At 45.8% G+C, this 21,070-nt stretch overlaps 2 protein-coding genes across 2 annotated transcripts; one reads left to right on the plus strand and one right to left on the minus strand.

Moving 5' to 3' along the window:
* Positions 1-9,129: 9,129 nt before the first annotated feature.
* LOC307240844 (protein Wnt-7a-like) lies at positions 9,130-15,662 on the minus strand (the record flags this gene model as incomplete). The annotated part of the gene is made up of 4 exons (XM_080014727.1): positions 15,416-15,662; positions 14,548-14,774; positions 11,314-11,585; positions 9,130-9,612 (listed from the first exon to the last, which is right to left on the minus strand). Exons 1-4 carry the CDS (start codon positions 15,484-15,486, stop codon positions 9,130-9,132), a joined length of 1,053 nt encoding a protein of 350 aa, XP_079870853.1. The 5' UTR covers positions 15,487-15,662.
* Positions 15,663-16,775: 1,113 nt separating this feature from the next.
* On the plus strand, positions 16,776-21,052 carry fbxw12 (F-box and WD repeat domain containing 12). Its single transcript, XM_080014892.1, has 10 exons — positions 16,776-16,896; positions 17,157-17,194; positions 17,663-17,832; positions 18,016-18,140; positions 18,622-18,828; positions 18,930-19,094; positions 19,340-19,550; positions 20,004-20,185; positions 20,275-20,405; positions 20,531-21,052. The coding sequence occupies exons 1-10, from the start codon at positions 16,798-16,800 to the stop codon at positions 20,628-20,630; spliced, it is 1,428 nt and encodes a 475-aa protein (XP_079871018.1). The 5' UTR covers positions 16,776-16,797; the 3' UTR covers positions 20,631-21,052.
* The last annotated feature ends 18 nt before the right edge of the window (positions 21,053-21,070 follow it).

Consider the following 21,070-nt stretch of genomic DNA (forward strand, 5'->3'; position numbering starts at 1 on the left):
CTCTCTCGCTCTCTATTCGAAAAAAACCCCAAAAAACCCTGGAGGGACCGAGGCCATTTTTCATGTAATTACAGGAACCTGCCTGACTGGCTTTGAGAACAGCTTGTGGAAGGAGGGATCCAGCCCTTTTCCAACACGGCACTGTACATCTAAAACCAATTACTATTTGCAGAAGGTAATTTCACCTGTTTCACTTTCGTTCACTTTGCGGCCGCATCGAGCCCGGGCGGCCTCGTACGGGGCAGGTGTGTCGGAGTGAAATGTTTGCTGGAACGCTTTTGGTGTGTGGTCAAAACGCCTGCGTGCCTCCATTATCACGCCTCCCATCCCCCCCTGCTTCCTGTTTGAACCACAGTACATATGCGTTGAATAATGATAGCAATGATATGATTACTGCGTGTACACAGGGACGGGTGCAGCGTTATGCTCTCCGTCATTGTAACAAACACATTTATCATCACACAGTATGACCAGACACCTCTTCGCGTACAGTCTGAGCGGAGAGGGACATTAGCGGGCTGGAATTTGCCCCCGGGACGGATCAGTTCTGTCTTCGCTCTTTTGGGACGTACGGCAGCAGCGGAGGAGGCACCTCTGAGGTAATGTTTGTGTCTGTCTCTCGGCGATATAAACCTGTCACGAGAGCGACCACAACGCTGTCGGATTAAATTTTCCCTTCCCCTTTGATTCGCTCAGTCAGTCAAGTCACAAGAAAAGGGGAGAAGCTCTATCTCGCATCATGGAAAACTGCAGCGGTTTCATTGATATTTGGTAGAGCGGCGTGTCGGCCTCTGTGTCATCCCTGTCCCTGACCCTAGGGGGCGACTGTTCCTTGGCATACCAAACTAACCACAGTTTGCCCATTCTCCAAGAGGGAACCCGCAACCTTTTCTCAACATCGTTCACATCATTATATATTTTGTATAAAATGTAAAAGGAAAAGGAAAGGAATCTCATCCACACCCTCACTTTTTTTGGTCTCACAGAATTGGTCTCACAGAATCGGCAAAGACATCTTGGTGCGTTCATAGGTAAATCTGGGTGGGAATTTTCCACAATCTTCCAAAGCAGCTCCTCGCTCCGGGGGAGATGGTTTGGTCTCCTCCGTGTGCTCCCGTCTGCACCTAATGTGGCTCCGCAGGGCTCCACCGCACGGCTCCATCGATTCGAGTGTGCGGCCTCGCTGTTTCATTTTTCATGTCTCTCAATTTTCGAAATTTGAAGATCTGCCACCTGCGGCAAGATTCCACCTGTTAGAGCTACTTAGTGGCCCTCGTTTTGTAGAGAATTTTTTTCTCCAACTCTTGTCACTGAATTTGTCTTGATAACATGGAGGATGTTTTTCAATCCTGTCCATGCTCCCAGAGGTCGGTATATAATAACTGAAAAATATGCATCATTTAGAGCTATCTTTGAACGAACAAACCTTTTAAGCCTTTCTCTTGGAAATGATTCCTATCCATCGGGCAAACTAGCAGCAAGGTTAATGTGCTATTACACCTGATTGCAATACAAAAATCCATTATGTTACACAATGCCCCCGTACTGATCCTCACAGATCCCATGACACGCTTGGCACGCCGACAGCTCAGTGAAAGCGCCGGCGGACACAGATCTATCTCATCTCCCCGCGGTGTAGCGTTTCCATTCCAGGGTCCGTCGCCCAATTCCCGCCTCCCGGCCGACCGTCCCCTCGGCAGAAACCGTCGCCGGCACGGAGAGCGGGTTGCGCCTCCGAGTTGAGTTTCTGTCACGGCCGTGAGCTCTTTGTGCGACGTGCTCGCCCTGTCACCGGACACCCCCGTCCCCCTTTTCAACGGCCGTGATTTATGATGGAAGCGATCGTCGCGGGTTCCTTCGCCGGCCTGACAATGCTCCGCCTGATTTTGTTCCTCGGAAGGTGCAGGTGACAATGAAGCACAGTGCTATGGTTATACCCCCCTCCTCCCCCCCTCCCTCCTCAGCTTATGGAGGCAGGGGTTTCGAGGGGGGCGGTGGGGAGGTTCTCTCCTTTTCAGCCCATTATCCCGTCTTATAGAGTGGACTCTTTTCTCTCTGCATCTCCTGCTAATGTCTCTGTCAGTGGATGGCAGTGTCACTCCCCTCCCCCCCCAGCCACAAAATAGCTCCCGATCTAAAGACTTCCTGCCAAAAACAGTTTGGGGAATTTTGTCACTGTCTGGCACGGTATCAATAGCCGCTCGCCCATTGGCTTTTTGTGCCGGCTTCATTTCACTAAGGCAAGAGAAGACACTGACACGTCAATGAATGGCTGGTCGAAAAAACACCCCGGCTTTTCTCTCGCTCTCCCACAGTCAGCATTGTAGCCGAGACAAAACAATATAATAATAAGACAATAATCATAAATCACCACAGTAGAGGTGAGACAGTAAAATCATTAAGGGCGAGTGAGAGTCGAGATTTTCACCCCTCCGCCGTTCTCTTCATCCTATTTCCCTTTTGTGGCGCTCTTTATCTCATTACCATCACTGAGGCTGACCTCGCGGCGGAGCATCCAGCTGTGCGCCCGCAGACAAACCGCTGACCCTGGGCTGAACCGGAGGATCATCCACCACTGTCACCGGCTTCTTTTTGGACTCTGGAGGTCATTCGGTCCACACCACCTATTCAATAATGAGGGGGTGTTTTTTTGTTTTTTTGGGTTTTTTTTCGAATGGATGTGGAAGTCTTTTGTGATTCCAAACTCTTTGGAATCGAGATATTGTGCGGTGTGTCCATTTTAATACGGCAGCGTATGTGTGTTTACCCACCTATTTTTGGTTTTAGTGTATAGGCGTATTGCCAACATTTAATTAGCTTTTTGAGGGTTATATTTCATGTCAGATTTAATGTACATTCAATCCCTCATCTGCCTGTCTGCATGTCTGTCTGTCTGTCTGTCTGTTTGTCTGTCTATCTATCTATCTATCTATCTATCTATCTATCTATCTATCTATCTATCTATTTATCTGTATCTGTCTATCTGTCAATCTGTCTGTCTGTCTGTCTGCCTATCTATCTATCTATGTATGTGAAGACAAGGAAAAAGAGATCAAATAAGGAGATGTTTTTTGACTTGGGAGGTTTGTGACTGGGGACCTCACCCTTCAGACAGCTTTGCTACGGCCTTTACACTGTTTACAGCCAACACGGGCTGTTATTTACATGGAACCAGGACCATAAAACTCATTCATGTGATCGAGTTGTGATTATAGTGGATCAAGGCGTCAGCAACGGAAAAAAAAAAAAAAAAAGTTTTATTCCCAAATTCTAATTCCTATCAGGTAGAGACAAATCATTTCCAGTAAATTTGGGAAATCTCCAGACAGTTTTTTTTTTCCTCCACAGGCCTCCCCTTCTCTGCAGAGCGAAGGGAAATGCACAGCGTGAGTGAAGAGTTTGGAAGTGTTTTTTTGAAACCAACTTTTGACATCGGATCATATATCAAACGAGGCATTTTGTCGGGTTTTTCTTTTTTACTTCATTTCGAGTCGAGGACGAGGATGTTTCCATCGCTTGAGAGGAGAGCGGGGAGAAGATTAATGATATAATAGCTCTGACCACAGGGTTTAGTTATTTAAACTGGCAGCATCAGCTCAAATTGTTTCATGGCTTTCTGCAATGATACATTTAGGAGCGTGTTCGGACAGGTTGGAAGATGCTGGAGAAGAGAGTTCACTGCAACTCCCTCCAAATGTTTCAGCCAAGAGACACCGGCGTGGAAGCTATGACAGCATCAGGAAAGTACACGCACAATGTTTACTCCACACGGACTTGTTTGTGCACCCTAGACTGCATTAGATAAGGGAGATGGTTTTTCATTCGCTCAGGACGTCCGGCTGAGATGATATCTCTTTGAAACAGAGCGAATGACAGATATAAAGCGCACCGACAATACTACACAGTCAAAATATCAATGATGAGGAGATATGCACATTTCTATAAGCTCTAAATAATGACCCATTCTACTTTTCCATATAACTCTCAAAGGTGAGCGGTAGTTGTCCTGAATAATGACTGATGGTAAACTGCATGTAGGATATCTCCAGAGTAAAATACAGACGTCATAGTAATTTGTGCGTTGTCGTTTTTTTTTTTCCAACCACTTAAAGCTTAACTCCGGTGTAGAAATCCCATTTTGTTTATTGGCGAGGTGTTCTGCCAGAGTGTTGAAGGACACTGATATCGGGCCAAATTTCTAAGTATTATAACTGTAAATGAGTTCGGTAAATGAGATCATAAAGGGCGTGGGCGGGGGGGCGGGGGGGATATGAGGAGTAGGAGGTCCTGGGAATACCATACATTAGCTTTTTCTATTTTAGAATCACTTCAATTAACTTTTCTTTAAAGGAGGAAATATACAACTAGAATATTTTCTTGATTTATGCTTATATTCAATGACAATCTGATAGAAAACTGAAGGAGATTAGGAGTCCGGTTGATGATAGTTTATACCATCCTTCTGAGGCCGCACGGCGCGTGGGGCTTCCGCCGGGAGATCAGCCATATTTCCCAGGAGTCTCTACACAGTAGAAGCGGCGTGAGGTGATAGTGAGTTTGGTGTTTTTGTTCAAAACACCCCGGGTCAGGACGCCCGAGCCGCCGGAGGATTACTGTAAGCTTGGCTCAGGTGACGTGTCGGGGAGGGCGGGCATGAGGGCCCTCCATAGCCCTGTTCCAAATCCCTCCAAAAACAAGAGAAAGTATCATATGAGGCTCGGTGTCGTTTGAAGGCGCATCGTAATGCACCACAGCTTGTTGGCAATCATCAAAGGCGGCTTCTTTGTTGTTTTTTTTTAAAGAATGTGTGCACTTAAAGTTGTCATTTCTTCATTTCGTCTTCGTCTGCTTCTTTGGATCTCGCTGTGAGCGTCCCCTGTGACCCCTCCCCCCACCCCACCCCCCTCCTGCACTTTCTGCCGCTGACAATACCGCAGAGTTATCTGACCTTGGCGTTTCCCTGAGGGATCAGATAGAGCATGGGAAGTCAGATAGACCCCGTGAGGGCCGCTCTGAGACAAACAGCTGTGGACCGCTCTCGCGGGGAGTGGATATTGTCGGCTATCTCCGGCTGCCATCGCAGCGCCTCAAACACCGCGCGGTCGAGAGGGTGCGCGGCCGAGCTTTGTGCGCACACCACAGTATCTCTGGAATCACATAAAGACAACCTTGTGCTCTGCAATTTACTGTGCGAGCGCTCAGGTGCTTGTGCGTGTCTCAACCAGAGGAAAAACAAAAGTATGACTGACAGAATCATGTGTCAGAAGATTTATGGTCAGAGGGAGCGAGGGGGGCGAGAAAAAAGTGGAGAGCACATTTTCTCTCCTCCTCCTCCTCCTCAAATTATTGTCTTTAGCGGTGTCCCCTCGGTTTGAGTGAAACGTTCGTTACCATTGAGGCCGCACCGTTTCAACACACAAAGACCCTTTTTGTTGAAGGAGGGCATCGAAAAAATGTTGTATGCAAAAACTCTTTTGCGGTGAAACGATGAGCCATTTGGCGAGAGGTGTATCTTTATGTCATGCTCACAAAGCAGTGGTAACAAAAAGTCTCCAATATTTATTACATCCATCGGTGCTATTCTGAGAATTGATCAAATAGATAAAGATATTTGCACCCAGTAAATGGATCATTGACTCCACCTTAAGTTCAATTTGAAGTCGCGACCGTAAATCGAATGTGTGACGCGGCGGATCTGGTTTGACGTGGGAAAGGCCGAGCGGATTGCGCCCAAATTATGTTTTAAGACTATAGCGCCAGACGCTGACGCTGATCTCTGGCCGAAGCCCACCGCGCGGCCGCACCGAGGCAACCGGTCGTAGGAGCTGCTGGGGAAGCTGTGGCAGGCCTCCAGCAACAACACACGTAGCATAAATCTGGAGCTGCCACCTATTTTCAAGCATGTGTTTGTGCGTGTGGGTGTGTGTGCGTGTGTGCCTGTGTGTGTGCGTTTGTGTGTGCGTGTGTGATTGCGTGTGTGTGTGCGTGTGTGTCCGTGTGTGTGTTCGGGCGATCACTTGTGAGTATGCATTTGTATAATTGCATGTTTTTTTTCTTTCTTCACTTGTGCATGATGTGCATGTGTGTGTGTGTGTGTTAATAAACAAAATTCAAAGGTTAAAACAAGCCCACTTCAGAGCAACATGGATATTACACCCCTGAACATCTTGGCATAGTCTTAGTCCTGTTTATGGAGAAACACGGCTAAGAGTATAATTACCATTTCGGCGATCCTGCAGGGTGTCTGACTTTAGACTCCGATATCAAAGGTGGTGCTTTGTGTTTGTGACTCAGGGGAGATGAGACGGAGCCCCACGGCCTCCTCCGCGTGGCGGTTCTGCACCTGACCGGGCGAACAACGCAGGTGGATTATCCAGAGCCGGAGAGGCTTCTCTTGGACAAGACGCATTACTCGTTACGTCGCACCGTCGAGATTCTGTTTGCCGACTGGCGGGCCCGCAGGACCCCGCGCCCGCTCATCTGCCGCCGCCGGGGATTAAAGGCGAGTCAGAGGGGGATAAAGAGCCCGAACCGGAGCCTCTGAAATGCATGTAAACGGCGAGGAGCTCCCCATTCAAGTCCCTGTTAAGACATGAGATAATGTGAAGTGCCATTTGCATCTCCCGCACAACACTCGTTAGAGATTAACCGGGGCTGTTTGGCCAGCTGCCCATTCTTATGCGGCGCGGGGGGGCGGGGGGGTCTTTTGTCGTGATATTATGATAGATGAAAGCTTTTGTCAGAAAAAAGAAAAGCCTCACTTAGGATGCTCTTCACAGCCTTTTTTTTTTTTTTTTTTTACTTTCGAGGGGAGTATTCAGTCCAGAAGACGCGTAGCGGGGCTAATCCGACGAGGGTTAGTGTGAACTCTTCAAGAGGCTCATTGAGGGAGAAAAAAAAAAAAAAAGATTGGAAATTACAGCTGGAACCGCAAAGAGAATAAAAAAACAAAAAAACCAAAAACGCTTCCGCCTCGTTTTTTTTTTTCCCCGAGCGCACGATTTCCATCGACACCTCGGGCCCGTCTCCCGACTCTGCTCCCATCGCCTATGGGAGCGGAATCCGCGGCGATTGTGGGCTTAAGCGTCGTTAACATTTCCCTGACACGTCGCCCGGCCTCTCTTGGAGACTGCCCCGCATTTTCTCGGCTGCACTTTAGTTGTTGTAGCAACTCGTGGCGCGGGAGTGAATGAAGCAGATGTGCGAGTCATTTATCACCTGAACAGCTCCCACTCCTCCTGACTGAGCAAGTCATCATGGTGACAGTCTGCCCGGCCAGCCTCATCAATTACACCGGTACCCTACCATTAGAGAGCAAACACTTTTCTCCCCCCAAACACACTGGGCCACATCCCAGTCGGCAGGACGGGCCCTCAATTAAGCAGGAATAATTTAACCCCCCCCCTAAAAAAGAACATCTCTCTTCCTGTGGCCGCGTATCGCTCTTGGGATAAACCCATTGGAAAGGTATTCATCCCCGGGGGTTGACATTAGAGCACTTCTATACATCTTTTTTTTTTTTTTTTTAATATAAATTACAAGCAGCTCGTTCCAATCAACATCACCGCAAAACAAATATACCCGACTTTTTACGAGTAAGGAAACCCGTTAAATTGAAAATGAAAAACGTGAGTTACCCCCTGACGCGCCGACGTCATCCCAAAGCCACGGCGTTCGCATTCCGAGCAGCGTCTGTGCCGATATAATAACTACCTTCCACGCCGGGGCGTCCTGTACGTCTGCATCACATTGTTATGGCCGCGATACGACATCTGCTCGAGTGACCGACGAGGGGAGGGGGAAAAAAAAATCAAACTCTCAGACGTCGTTTTTCAGTGTTAATCTGTTCCTGTATTCCATCAGTAGTAGTCGTGAAACGCAGTAAACACAGCAGTTTGAACACAGCCAAATATAAACAGTTTCTATCACATACAATATACAACTATGGCAGTGACAGCGAGGGACAACTTTCAACTCATAATTAGCTTTTCTCACAAGGTTTTAAAAACAGGGATGTACAGTAAGGGGGTGAACTTGACATCGAATATGTAAGAGATATAAATAAGACATCCATATAAAAATAGCATTTGACAAAATATACTCTATTAACCATTATTTACCAAAAAAAAAAAAAAAAGAGGAAAATGTGCCTTTCTTTTTTTTTTTGTATTACCAGTGAGTAAGTCTTGTTAAACTAAGTCAGTGAGTCTGTGAGCTCAGAAAGGGATTCTCTAGACTAGCAGCAAACAAAGGGGAGACAACTCATGAGAAGGTCAAGGTGAGAAGGCTCCACCCGCTTCATCTCCAACGGCAAAATTCAACAATGACATTTATTATTATTATTATTCCAGGTTGATTCAATTCCAGTGTATTCACCACGGACCGTCTTGTTGCATTAATCAACGACAAAGTCCCATCGTCTAGTCTTATTCTCATTCCGCAACAGAAAAAAATCAGTAGTCTTTTTTTTTTATACAATAAATTAATATCATTATTCTTTTTTTTATCATTGTTTCTAAATAGAGTGTTTTAAATATATCCAATGGCTGCTTCGCTTTTGTTTCGTAGGTGCACAGGGCGACTCTTGCGACAGGAAACTACAGCGGGGTCGCACCGTCCAGCAATCACATCCAGCAATCCACCATGTTTATTTTCAGTTTAAGTCCAAAAAAAAAAAAAAAAGACTTTCACATCAATTTTTCGACACACGCTGCAAGCCGTCCAGGCCCCATTTTGTGTGGGCGCGGGGTTCCTCTTCACCATGCTCCGATTCATCTTGTCGTCCCGGAAAAGCAACGACAACAAGGAAAAAGGAAATCCATCCGCGGAGAGAAGAGGGGCTGAGGGGCTTTGTGTGCAAAACAAAATCGATGCTCCGTCTTCAACTCACTGCGTAGCGCAGCAGTTAACTATGGTCTATGGCTGGGCTGCGTTTAAACAGCCTTGTACAGCGTTACAAACTCCACCCAAATACATAGTTACATAAAATAAAATAAAAAAAACACTCCCATAGACAGACACCAACACACACATCCATACACACTCACACGCACGCTTGTGCGCACGCACACACACACACACACACACACACACGCACACACACGCACACACACCTTCCAATAAATATCCTCACTTGCAGGTGTACACCTCTGTCCTCTCGCTGCAGGTGTTGCACTTGACGTAGCAGCACCACAGGAACTTGCAGTTGCACTGCCACACGCGGGAGTACTGGTGCGTGTTGTAACCGCGCCCGCAGCACATCAGGTCGCAGCCGCTGATGTGCTGCATCATAGTTTTGTTGCACACCCGGCCCTGCGTGCCCAGGCTCCCTGTGACCGGGTCCGCCTCGCAGTAGTTGGGGGACTTGTCTATGTACACCAGGTCCGTATCCATGGGCTTGCGGTAGGAGTAGGGCTTCTTGATCTTCAGGAACTTGGGGCGCTTGTTGCGGCTGGCCTTCACCGGCTCCACGTGCACGGCGTGCGCGTACTTCTCCTTGAGGATGTAGCCCAGCTCGCGGAACTTGGGGAGCGTAGTCCAGCAGGTCTTGGTCGTGCAGGAGCCCGACACGCCGTGGCACTTGCATTCCAGCCTCATGTTCTTCTCCAGGACCTAGACGCCCCCCCGGAAAAAAAAACAACAAAAACGACTTCAGTTTAAAAGACAGGCCGTATGCGCGTATTTTCGCCGCGCACTCAGCGTGTTTCTCCGCGCGTTAAGGAATTTTTGCGTCAATTTGACGATTGGTCTTACCGCATAACCGTGTGTGACTGTACATACAGGAGCCAAAATACTGTATCAGATTTCAGGCTCAGTGTGTGTAGTCACCACACACAGCACACAAATGTCAGGAGTGTCTGCACAAGGGGCTGAGTGGGATTAATGCTAAATCCTGAACCGATGACAAAGCAAAGTGCCTGTAGTTTGCAGTATAGAAGCGTTCTACGGCTTCCTGGTGTCTCCAAAAATCGCAGCCTAACTAAATGCGTCTCCGGGTTAAAAAAAACCCCCAAAAAACATAATTTCACATCACAATAAAGAGCCGCGAGCGGACGCGTGAGCGAGATAAACAACTTCTCCCGCCCGGACACCCCCCGCCCCGCTTCACGAAAACAAAAAAAAAAAAAAACCTCGGCTTTCAGTCCCCGAATCCATCAGTCGTCCCTGTGACCAAAAACGTCTGACAGCCTTTGTCTGGCTGTCTTCAACCTGAGGGCTGTGAGCGCCACTCCTGCGTTGTCACGCGCGTGATTAACATAAATAAAGGAGGAGGGGAACGTTCAAAACAGAGCGACCATTTATCCGCGGGAAAGAGTGGGAAACGAACGACCGAAGATACACTTTCGGGCGCGTAAGGGAATCGGCTTCGCCCGGGGGGGGGGGGGGGGGGGGGGGCAATAAAGCCCGTCCAATCAAACCGCATCGGGGGCTGTAGGAATATACGCATTCATAGAAAGAATCAGCAGTCTCCTCGCTGCGCGCAAGACAAGACTTTCCTGTTGGTTCGGGGGACGTGTTTCGTCGTCTGAGTCAGGCCTGGGCGGAAGCAGCTGAACTGCGCCGACGTCTCGGCGAATGGTGCTTCATTCCTCCTTGTTAATTCTCTAATTTAAGTCAATCTCGAAAGCGCGCGGCTGGAGTTGCCGGAGCCTCTCGCTCCCTTCCGCGATATCCTCAAAACAAACGAAACAAAAGCGCAAAATGAGCTCGTCAATCTTCTCACCCCCGCCGATTTGAAAGATTGCGACGACGATCAGGACTCTCCCCGTGCACAGTGATGTAACACGTGATGTGGGATTGATATAAGATAAATTCCGCGGGGGGGGAATGTGGTGAGAGTAACTGTATACTGACCCCAACAGCGAGGAGCATGGGGGCCCGGGGGCAATGCCTTTTTGTTCTGTGTCAATCTGTTTTCCGCACAGAGATCTGGGTTGTAATCAAAACCCTGACACTTAAAGAGCTCCACCCCCCCCCCCACCTCCCTAAAAGCAGCCCTTTATTCCGCTGCCTTTTTAATCTTGGCCCCCGTCGCCCAGATCCTTGGCATGATGCACCCATTCCAGAGCATGGTGCAGACTACCAAATTGCACCAGCCAAACAAGCCTCCGTGAGAGCGGCCTCGCACTTGTTCATCTGAGTCATTAACTAACCCCTCCCCGTCACATTTAATTGGCACTTATTCACACATTTTCCAGGAATTAGACCGTTCCGGGAGTGCGAGACCCCCCCCCCCCCCCTTTTTGTTTCGTCGGCCGTAATCGTCCGTGAATAAACCCGAGAACGTCGCAGGGGGGGCCCCCGATCACCTACCTTGCGTCCCACCTCGTTGTTGTGCAGGTTCATGAGCGTCCTGGCGTTCTGCTTGACCTCCCGCGCGTCGACGAACACCTTGGAGAAGCCCAGGCCGTAGGTGATGTCCGCCGAGCAGCCGCCCCACTTCCACCCCTGCCCCTTGCTGTAGAAGCCCTGCTTCTCCTTGTCGCAGCTGCAGTCGCTCAGGTTCCCCTGCGTGCAGGCGGCCGTGATGGCGTGGGCCACGCCGGCCGCGATGATGGCGTAGGTGAACGCAGCCTCTTTACTGCCTGGGGAGGGGAAAAAAATGGGAGATGATGAATAAGCAGGACTTTGAACTTGGGGTGTTTTTTTTTTTTTTTTTTTTTTTCACATAAATGAAAGTAAAATAGCAAACAGTTTAACTATTAACAGCGTGCGTGATTACATAAGACTCTTAGCCGACGGAACACTCAAGGGCTGCAGTGTTCTCCAACCTGACCTGGAAACCGTCCTGCCTTCGCACCAAAAATGGTTGCCGGCCGTTTTGGTCAATAAAGGCAGCATGAATAAGAGGGTTGTCGGGAAGGAAGAGCTATTGATCCGATAAGGAGCTGGTACGCTCTGTGCACACCCATAGGGGACGAAAATCGGGATCTTCGCTGAGGGGTTATCTATGGCGAGTCCAGTTGACAAATCATTTACACAAACTGGAGTGTTTAAAGTATCGACGAATAATTACATTTTAACTTGTAAGAATTATTAGGGAGATCACAAAAGCAAAGTTCCTCAGACCAGAAATAGGCCACAAATGTACCGGACAACTTACATGATATTATGTGATCCTCACTCTGGCAAGATAACAACCAAGCAGTTTTATTGGAGCGATCGTTTTAGAAGAAGCCTATAGTGCGTTACATACAGTATATAATGATCTCTTTCTAACTGAGTGTTTTTTATAGTTAGTCGGCCAGTTAACAGGAAGATATCGATACAATCTATCTTTTGCGCAAAACAAACACGATATCCTTGTTCGCATTTCCTCTTCCGGCCAGGATCACCGTGTGACACCGTCATGTTTTTGACAAACATGTTGCACGTATGCCCTCTGTACTGGGGGAAAAGAAAAAAAAAAAAAAAAAAAGAGGTCATATTGCGGCATCAATCCTGTGTACGTTTTCATAGAGCCAACGGGCTCCGAGCCAAAAAAGAAGGTGTGTCGGTGCAGTCATTTAGTACGTGCTGCATCGTTGTCATTATTTTTTTTCCCCCCTGGAGCGCTCGTTGCATGGGTTAAAATCAGGGAGAAGGACGCGATATGAAGTCCCTCCCAACCCTGTTATCCATTTTGGACGATGTCAAAAACACACTCAGGACCGCTAGAATTTTTCAATTGTCAATGGTGCGTCTCGCACAGGGTTAGTGTTAGAATTATGTGTGTCTTTTAATTCTGCTTTTTTAATTGTCTCTAATGACCCCAAAGTGTGTGTATAAACACTTTGAAAATCGTATATTCCAGTATTCGTAAGCGCCTTGGCTCCGCATTAATTCACTGGTTGTTCTCCGTGTGCAACGAGAGGCTGCAGGCTCCAGGACCCATCCTCGTTCGAGGCGTCAACAATGGCATTCACTTGCAACAATTCGGCTTTTACTACTAATCTGACCGGTGAAACCAATCTATTTGGTATGGCTGTCCGGGCCATAGACTTGGACTCTCCTCCTGGAACTATAGGCCCGGACTCTCATTCCCAAGGGGACGGATCGTGGAACATTGTGTTTTCATTTCAACAGCGTGCAGAGATAATCCATTCATCAACACAAGCAGCTAGATGAAACCGCAGCTGGCCTAAGGTTCGAAATCACTGTGTAAACGGGGATTTTGTGTTTTTCCGAGTGTAAAAGTGCTCAGGTTTGTACAGATTACTTGCATTTATTTAAGGTCCTTGTGATAGTTCCAGGAAGGTATTTTTTTTTTTCAAAAACAATAGCCAACCATCCGAAGGCTCATAGCACCCTGCCATCGGATCTTCAGAGAAGCCCACCATGATCTCACACGCATACAGACTACTGTCTGAGCAGTAATCCCAATAATTTGAACTTTTTAAAACTCTTTTCCTTTTTGGAAATCCTCCCATGGGTGTATTTGAGTACATCAAAGCCTCGTTTCCTCCGAACTTTTGCTCGGTGTAACTTATACCCGTGGAAAGCTCCGCGTCCTTACGGTGGGAGCCACGGCACCCAGTGCTACGCGGGATAGAGACCAGCGAACGTGTCTCCAGAGGCTCTGGCGGGTTGAAAGGAGAAGCTGCCAACATTCACAATATGAGCTGTAGCTTTGTTACAGTGCTGGCCTCAGATACCTGTTACACATGCCCAGAAAGCAACACTCAGCTGAAAGGCCGAGGCAAAGCGAGGCTCGGTGTAAAATGGTGCTACATGATCGTGAAATCCTATATTGCGATGTATACAGAATGGAAGGTACCTGTAATTGGGGGAAAGAAATGGAGATGATACTTGCTTCGATACTTTGAAGGCCATGCACATCAATGTATTACGCCACATACGAAGACAATTGGTTATTTGCTTTTATTGTGTATAATGGACTTTTATCTCAGCCTTTTTTACCACGTAAATTCACTTTTATCTCTTTTTATAATCTCAGTCTGTTTTGTGAACTGTGTCGAGACCCCTGTGGTTGATAATGCACTTTATATTTATCTATTTAACTTGACCATTTACATGCTCTCCTTTTTGAATATGCTGCTTGCCAGTTGCACACATGGCAAATAGCGTATATTAGTTTATTACAGATCTTAACTCGTCTATGTAAATGTCTTATTATATTTGGCTTAACTATCTTATTTCTTTTACTCTTATTTTACTTTTGACTGTAATGTTCTTCACTGAGAACCGCAGTCAAATGGATTGTATGTGTAAGCATGTGTACTTGGCCAATAAAGTCTGTTTGTACACGAAAGTACATTTGGCTTGGACATTATCATGCAGGTTTTTTTCCCCTCCACCATCAAGTCAACAAACAATATTTCCAAATGGTACAGCAACGTAAACCATTTAATTTCTACGATTTGATTTTTCAACTGCATCTCCCCCCGAATAAAAGCTTTTAGGTGTAAAATAACCTCATGTAGGCCACCGGAGCGCAGTAGACCGGAAGGGAGATAGATCATATTTATTCTTTTATGGGTTAGTCATTCAAAAAAAAAAAAAAAAAAAAAGCCATTGAAATCAAACTTTAACTGACAGGCAACATACCCACTTTCAACTCTTTTCCGAAGACCGTCCTCTCCCCCAGCGCAGAGCAGTTCCAGCGGCCGCTCTTGAACTGGAACTGACACTCGTTGATCCCCATCTGCGCCCCTTCCCCGATCACGATGATGGCGTCGGGCCGACTCTGGCAGATGATCCGCTGCCTTGGAGCCAGACCCGGGATCTTGTTGCAGATTATGCTCGCACCTAGGGCGACCACCGACGAAAAGCCACTGGCAATAGAATAAGTCAGACGTGGACGTTATCTATAGGGCGGCATGGTCAACATGGAGCCTCACAACGTAAGCCTTTAGATCAGTGGTTCTCAACACGGGGTCCGCGGGCCACCCGGGGGTCCTTCAAGAGGTTCCAGGGGGTCGCCGGCAAAAAAAAAAACCCCAAAAAACCCTTAAATGTCAAACGGTGGCCAAATAATATGAAACAGTGAGTGAATGATTGATTTATAGGGTTGATCAACCCATCACAATCCTAAATATAATGGATCTAAATATATGTGTACATATATTTATCACAGGGAGGCTATAAAAGAGTAGATCAGGGCAAACTTGGGGTTTTGAAAATAGAAAGTCAAGTCAAGTCACGAAATCGGCAAAAGCAACCCTGGAGACGTGGTGGTCGGAGCGGGCATGACATCGTTCAAAACCTAATGTAAACTATAAACAGTGAAGTCTGACTGTGTCTGATAAATATATGTATATCCAAATCATGTGTAATGTATATATCGTTCAGATCATACATTGCAGCAAAAATGAAAACCAATGTCCTGAGTGTAGCTATTAAAACATTATATATTTTTTAAATTATAAACCACTAATGCTTTTTTTATTATTCAATTTAGACAGTCGCAACTCACCCGATTTTTAAATAAACTATTCCCAGACAAAGCAAAACTCTTAATATCCACCGTCGTGTTCTCCGACTCATGGTGCAGCCACTGTGGGTTTCATGCAACGCGCTCGAGAAAGTGATGAAAAACTCCAATTACGATTCTCCGAAATCGAAGCGCCAGCAAACCGCCGCGCACACAGGTGAGTTCCAAAAAAACGCGAAGAAATAACTCCCAGGGACGAATACCATCAAAACAAAACAAAAATAAATAATAAAAAAATTAAAAAAAAGGTGCGATCAAGCGGCGAGCGGGCTGGACGCGGACTCCCTGTGCGTGGGCCCTTTGCTTGTCATCGTGGGTGTCACAGGTAAACCCGCGGGCGCTGCGGAAGAGCTCTCCTTGCTCTTCTTCTCCTCCTCCTCCTTCTTCTTCTTCTTCTCTCTTTCTTTCTCTCCTTCTCCGGGTCCGGGCTTTATATCTGGATCCTCCATCTGGGGCGTGTTCTCAGGGGACCGGGGCCCCGGCTTGGAGGAATCCCGCCTGGGCTGAATCTCGACACACACGCACACACACACACACACACACACACACGCACGCACACACACGGGTTAGATGGGTTAAATACAAAATATGTGGCCATAATACCAGGACAAACAAAGCTAAAAAGTATACCTAAGTGTTTTATCTGAAAGTATAGTTCATATTTTTAGTGCACGTTTTATGTATTCGCAGTTAATATGCTAAAGTTGCGATGAATACAAATCACTGAGCGTGTTAGATGTTGTAATTGAGATGTGCTTGAATATATTTTAAAAAATGCACTTTTCGTATACACTAAGGTTGTACTTTAACTTCACTCTAAAACAGTAAAAATGTATTTTTACACACACTTCAACGCACGTTATGGACTAAAAAAAAAAAAAAAATACACTTTCAAGATGAAAACCACACTTTTTTCACATTGGAAATATTTGACAACAAACCGTGAACTATTGTTTCGTTCCACCAGATATGAACATCCTTAAAGTAAACATTTAAAATATGCCTACAAAAAAAAAATTAAAAAAAACGTGCATCGGCTTCAACCGTGTCGCCACCTGAAAAGCGGTGCGCACCTCTTCAACCCCGTGCGTCAGGTGCGCACCGGGTTGAACGTGCGTGCATCCTGGAGCCACCTGGCTTTAACTGGGGCGCCATCTAGTGGCCGTATGGGGATTCACACGGCAAACGTGGAGCGTTTCAGCCTTTGAGTCCTACGACGCTTTCCGTACCAATGCCAGGGCCACACCGGGCGTGTCGCACGCGTCGCTGCGCGGAAGTGGTTTTCGGCACGAGTTGTGTTGTTATTGTTGATTCGAACCTCCCGTTCGTCCCGTTCGCTGATCAGAGACCGAAGTTGAAGGAGGATGGATGGTCAACGTTCACACATTACTCGTGATTGTCTTATCCAGATCTTTACGTTCTTCAACGACGAGTATTTAAGCAATGCTTCACTTGTATGCAAGGTAAGAAGAGGCTGGAATGCGGAAGTTCTATTCAAAGTTTTATTGTTATTATTATTATTATTGTTGTTATTATTATTATGATTATTATTGTTATTATTATTATGATTATGATTATTGTTATTATGGTTATTATGATGATTATTATTATTATTGTTATTATTATTATGATTATGATTATTGTTATAATGATTATTATTATTATTATTATTATTATTATTATTATTATATCTTCTTCATTTTATGTCCTGCGTGCTTTTTAGGACTGGCATGAGGCTGCAGAGACTCCTTGGTTATGGAGGTAAATAATCTCTGAAACGATGTAGTAACCCTTCCACCGGTGGAAGAAGTACTCTGACCTTTTAATTAAGTAAAAGTACAAATACCCGGATGCAAATTGTACTCTAGTACAAATGAAAGTGCCAGATTGACATTTATTCAAAGTAAAATGATATAAGCACTAAGTGCTCATAAAGGTACTTTAAGTCGTATCCAGTGCTCTGAGATAACAGAGCCTATAAATACGGAATAGAGTGCCAATTTACCTTATTTTCATGTGCCCATGCATATCCTGTACAGTTTGCACAAAAATATAAACAATACATCTAGATACAGTATGTGTGTTTGTGTGTGTGCATGTGTGTATGTATATGAGTAAGGAAATTAAGCTAGACAGGAAGGCTTCCTAATTCTTGCATGAAAGAAAGCAATATGAAAAGACTGGCTGCATCTCTCCTGCATCTATTTCCTATTTCCTATTTCCCTTCAGGAGGATGTGTCTACAGCGCTGGGGTTTTTGTAACACCGGCCAGGCTGAATGTGAGCGTTCCAGACAGGCATGGAAGAGGTACTACTTGCGACGCTCTCACTTGGAGAGTAAAATGTCGACAGGACGATCCGGTTCCGACTACACTTGCAAAAGCCTGAGAGGCCACACAGGTCAGACCCCCCACCACCACCCTCCTGACACCCATCCCAACACACACTCTTATACAAACTCTCCTTTTGTCGTCCTCATCGCTCTCCTTTTCTATTGTAAACACGCTTCCTTTCTCCTTTTCTCTTTACTTCTATACAGTATGTAATATCAGTGTTTTGATTCGAGAGGCGTGTGCTCTCCAGGCAGGGTGGTTGGATTGTTGTACCTTGAGGAGAACGCAGCCAAGCAGCCTGATCTCTTGAGCGGCAACGCCACCATCTGCAGTGCCTCTACCGACGGAACAGTCCGTTCCTGGGACGTTCAAAAGGTTGATACATCCACTGACATATAGTATATACAGCACATATGTATATGTATGTGACAAATACCCTCTTGAACTTGAACTTGAACATATTTGATCATTTCATTTTTGGCTTTTATTGCCTATTCACACTGGCTAACAGTGGTAAAAAGATGCCATAATAATAATAATAATTGAAACAAATAATGAAAATAAATGAAAATATGAACAAATTGTACTACTTTCAATTGACTATTGAAAATAACAGCCCTTCTCTGACCCCCTTGCAATTCCCAAATACCTCACAGTTTGAATCAGAATCAGAATCAGAATCAGAATACCACCATTATAGCATTATATCATTCATATGTGTTACTAAATAACCATAGCACTCCTTTCGGCCTAACCTTTGTTTTTACCCTTCAATACTTGGAATAACAAGATCACCTCTGTGGTGAGAATATGAATGCCATGAACACACAATCACATTGGTTTCTCACTTGTTCAGGCTGAACAGCGGTGGTGCAGCCCTGTGCAGAGTCCTTTGACAGGGCTGGTCAGTGACAGAGAACATGGGATATTGATCACTGCAGACTCTGCAGGTCTCATTAAAGCCTGGCAGGGTCAGAGCGGGCAGGAGCTTGCCTCCTACTCGGCTGGATCACCACATTGCACATTATTGCAATACAATATTAACAACAACAGCTTTCTCTCGGTGAGTGCCCAGCTCTTTTAATGCAACTACATCTGTGTTAACCAAGATGCGAAGGGGTGAACAAAAGGGAACTCCACATACCTATGTTTTCATTTTCACAGGTGGGAACAAGTGGAGGAACCGTGTGTACTCTAGTTTGTCCTGAATTGTCCGTAAAGTCCAGTTTACTGTTTTTTGATGGGTTTCACGTCAACATTCTCTTAAATTCTCCTGACAAGAAATGGGTCCTGGCTGGGGTGAAGAACAATGAGCATTTCAGTCCAAAGGTATTTCCAAATGTCCGTGATGACCTCGTGTTGTGTGTGTGCTTCCTCATCATGTGGATGTCATATATTCCTATAGTGCATGTATATATCAGATTCACTTTAATTTGGCGCATAACATAAATATGTTATTACTATGTACTAACTAGCTTATAACATATGTGCACAAGATGCAACTGAACAGGTGTTAATTCAGAACAGCACCACAATACTGTATTTATGTTTGTGCCGTGTGGCTGGATCGTCAGGTGATCTGTGCTGAGAGTTTGACGTCTCCCTCTGAGGAAGAAGACCCCCTGTGTCAATGGCTGCCGAGCTCCGGGTGCCAAGCTGCTGTCTTCATCCCCACCCAGCCCGCCAGGCTGGCCAGCATACATCACACAGGCCGCTCCAGCAACAAAGCCCTCACTGTGGTGGATGTTGACATGAAAAAGACCAAATGCAAGCGGGAGATTCATGGTAAAGACTTGTATAGGAACCCGACTTAGGAAGTGGCCTTCTGAGCCATTATGGAATATATCCAGTAGGCCTGGGCAATTATTAGAGATAAGCATTCATCAACTTTCCTCTGTTTAGTCATGAAATTAAGACGTCATGTTGTGACGCACAAAACACTGTGTGCTGTAAATTATTGCAGATAAAAGGATATGAATCTGAAATGTCTAATTTCAGGTCAAGGTAATAAACCTCAGTTTGATTCTTTAACCCAGAAATGTAATACATAACTATATCTGCAAGATATAAATATCAATATTGTAAAATAATGATGAAATTACCTTTTAAAATTGCTTTTGATTGTTACCACATTCTTCTATACTGTCCAACCCTCGTATTCAAATTTAGATCGTGAACTTGAACTTGAACTGTAGTCATGGTGTCCAGGTATCATTTTGAACCTTTTTCCCATTCCAGTCCAGCAGGTGGGGTCCTTCACTCTTGGATTAAGCAGCAGAGCCCCCGAAATCCTTCTCGCGGCCAAAGACAGCGGCACGTTGATAGTAGCGGCCGACCGAGAACTCTGGATCTACTCCCTGAAGGGGGAGTGTCTCGGCAGCTTTAAAGACCATACCGGCCCCATCCCATCCATTTGTGTGGTAAGGCGCCCTTTCACGGGTGGCATACGTTCTGTTTTATGTTACACGCAATGCAACTTATAGTTTTAAGTGCATTTTAATCCATGTAGGATAGTTTTCGTGTGGTGACCGCATCTCGGGACCTCTCCTTACGAGTGCTGATATGGAAGAACGACAGCGGTAAAGGACCATTCCTGGAAAGCCGATACCACCTGCTGGGAGGCTCGCACACCATGTCCAGGTTAAGCATGCTTTGCCACCCAATCATTGCCATGATCCAACCCCACCCTCCAACCTATTTATCATCCTTTGGTTTATCTTCCCCTGCGTCTTAACTGTTCCCACCGGTTTCGTCGTGCATTTTAGGGGCTTCACCCACGTGGCCTGCGACTTCTCCAGCATCGTGGCCTCGGTGGAGGCCACGGACGGAAAGGACGCCATCAAAGCCTACGTGTTTACGTCCTGAGCGATGCGGAAGCCTCTGCGCAAAGACGCTGGCGTCCCGGTGGAGATTCCCTTTGCATTTGATCATAAATTCATAGTCATCAGACGAAATACCACATTGACGGTGAACGTTGGTGATTTTATTATTTTGTATAAGGGATGTTGGAATACAAGCGGTGTCTTGCTAGTGTAATGGAAAAGGCATTCATAGACTATAGAGTATGACAATGTTTAAAAATGTTATTTAATAAAAAGAAAAATTCCTTGTATGTATGTGAACACGCTTGGCGAATAAAGCTGATTCTGATGATCTTTACAGGTAGGATGATCTTTTTTAATCTAATATTTACAAAGTGTTAAGGCAATAATATATTGTAAAATGGATCCTATTTATCTGGTCTCTGACGTGTGAGCTGTACTTTATGGTGAACCGAGACAACACTTAAAGAGGAAAGGAATAGG

This window comes from Zeus faber, assembly GCF_960531495.2.
Source record: "Zeus faber genome assembly, chromosome: 15".
NCBI lineage: Eukaryota > Metazoa > Chordata > Actinopteri > Zeiformes > Zeidae > Zeus > Zeus faber.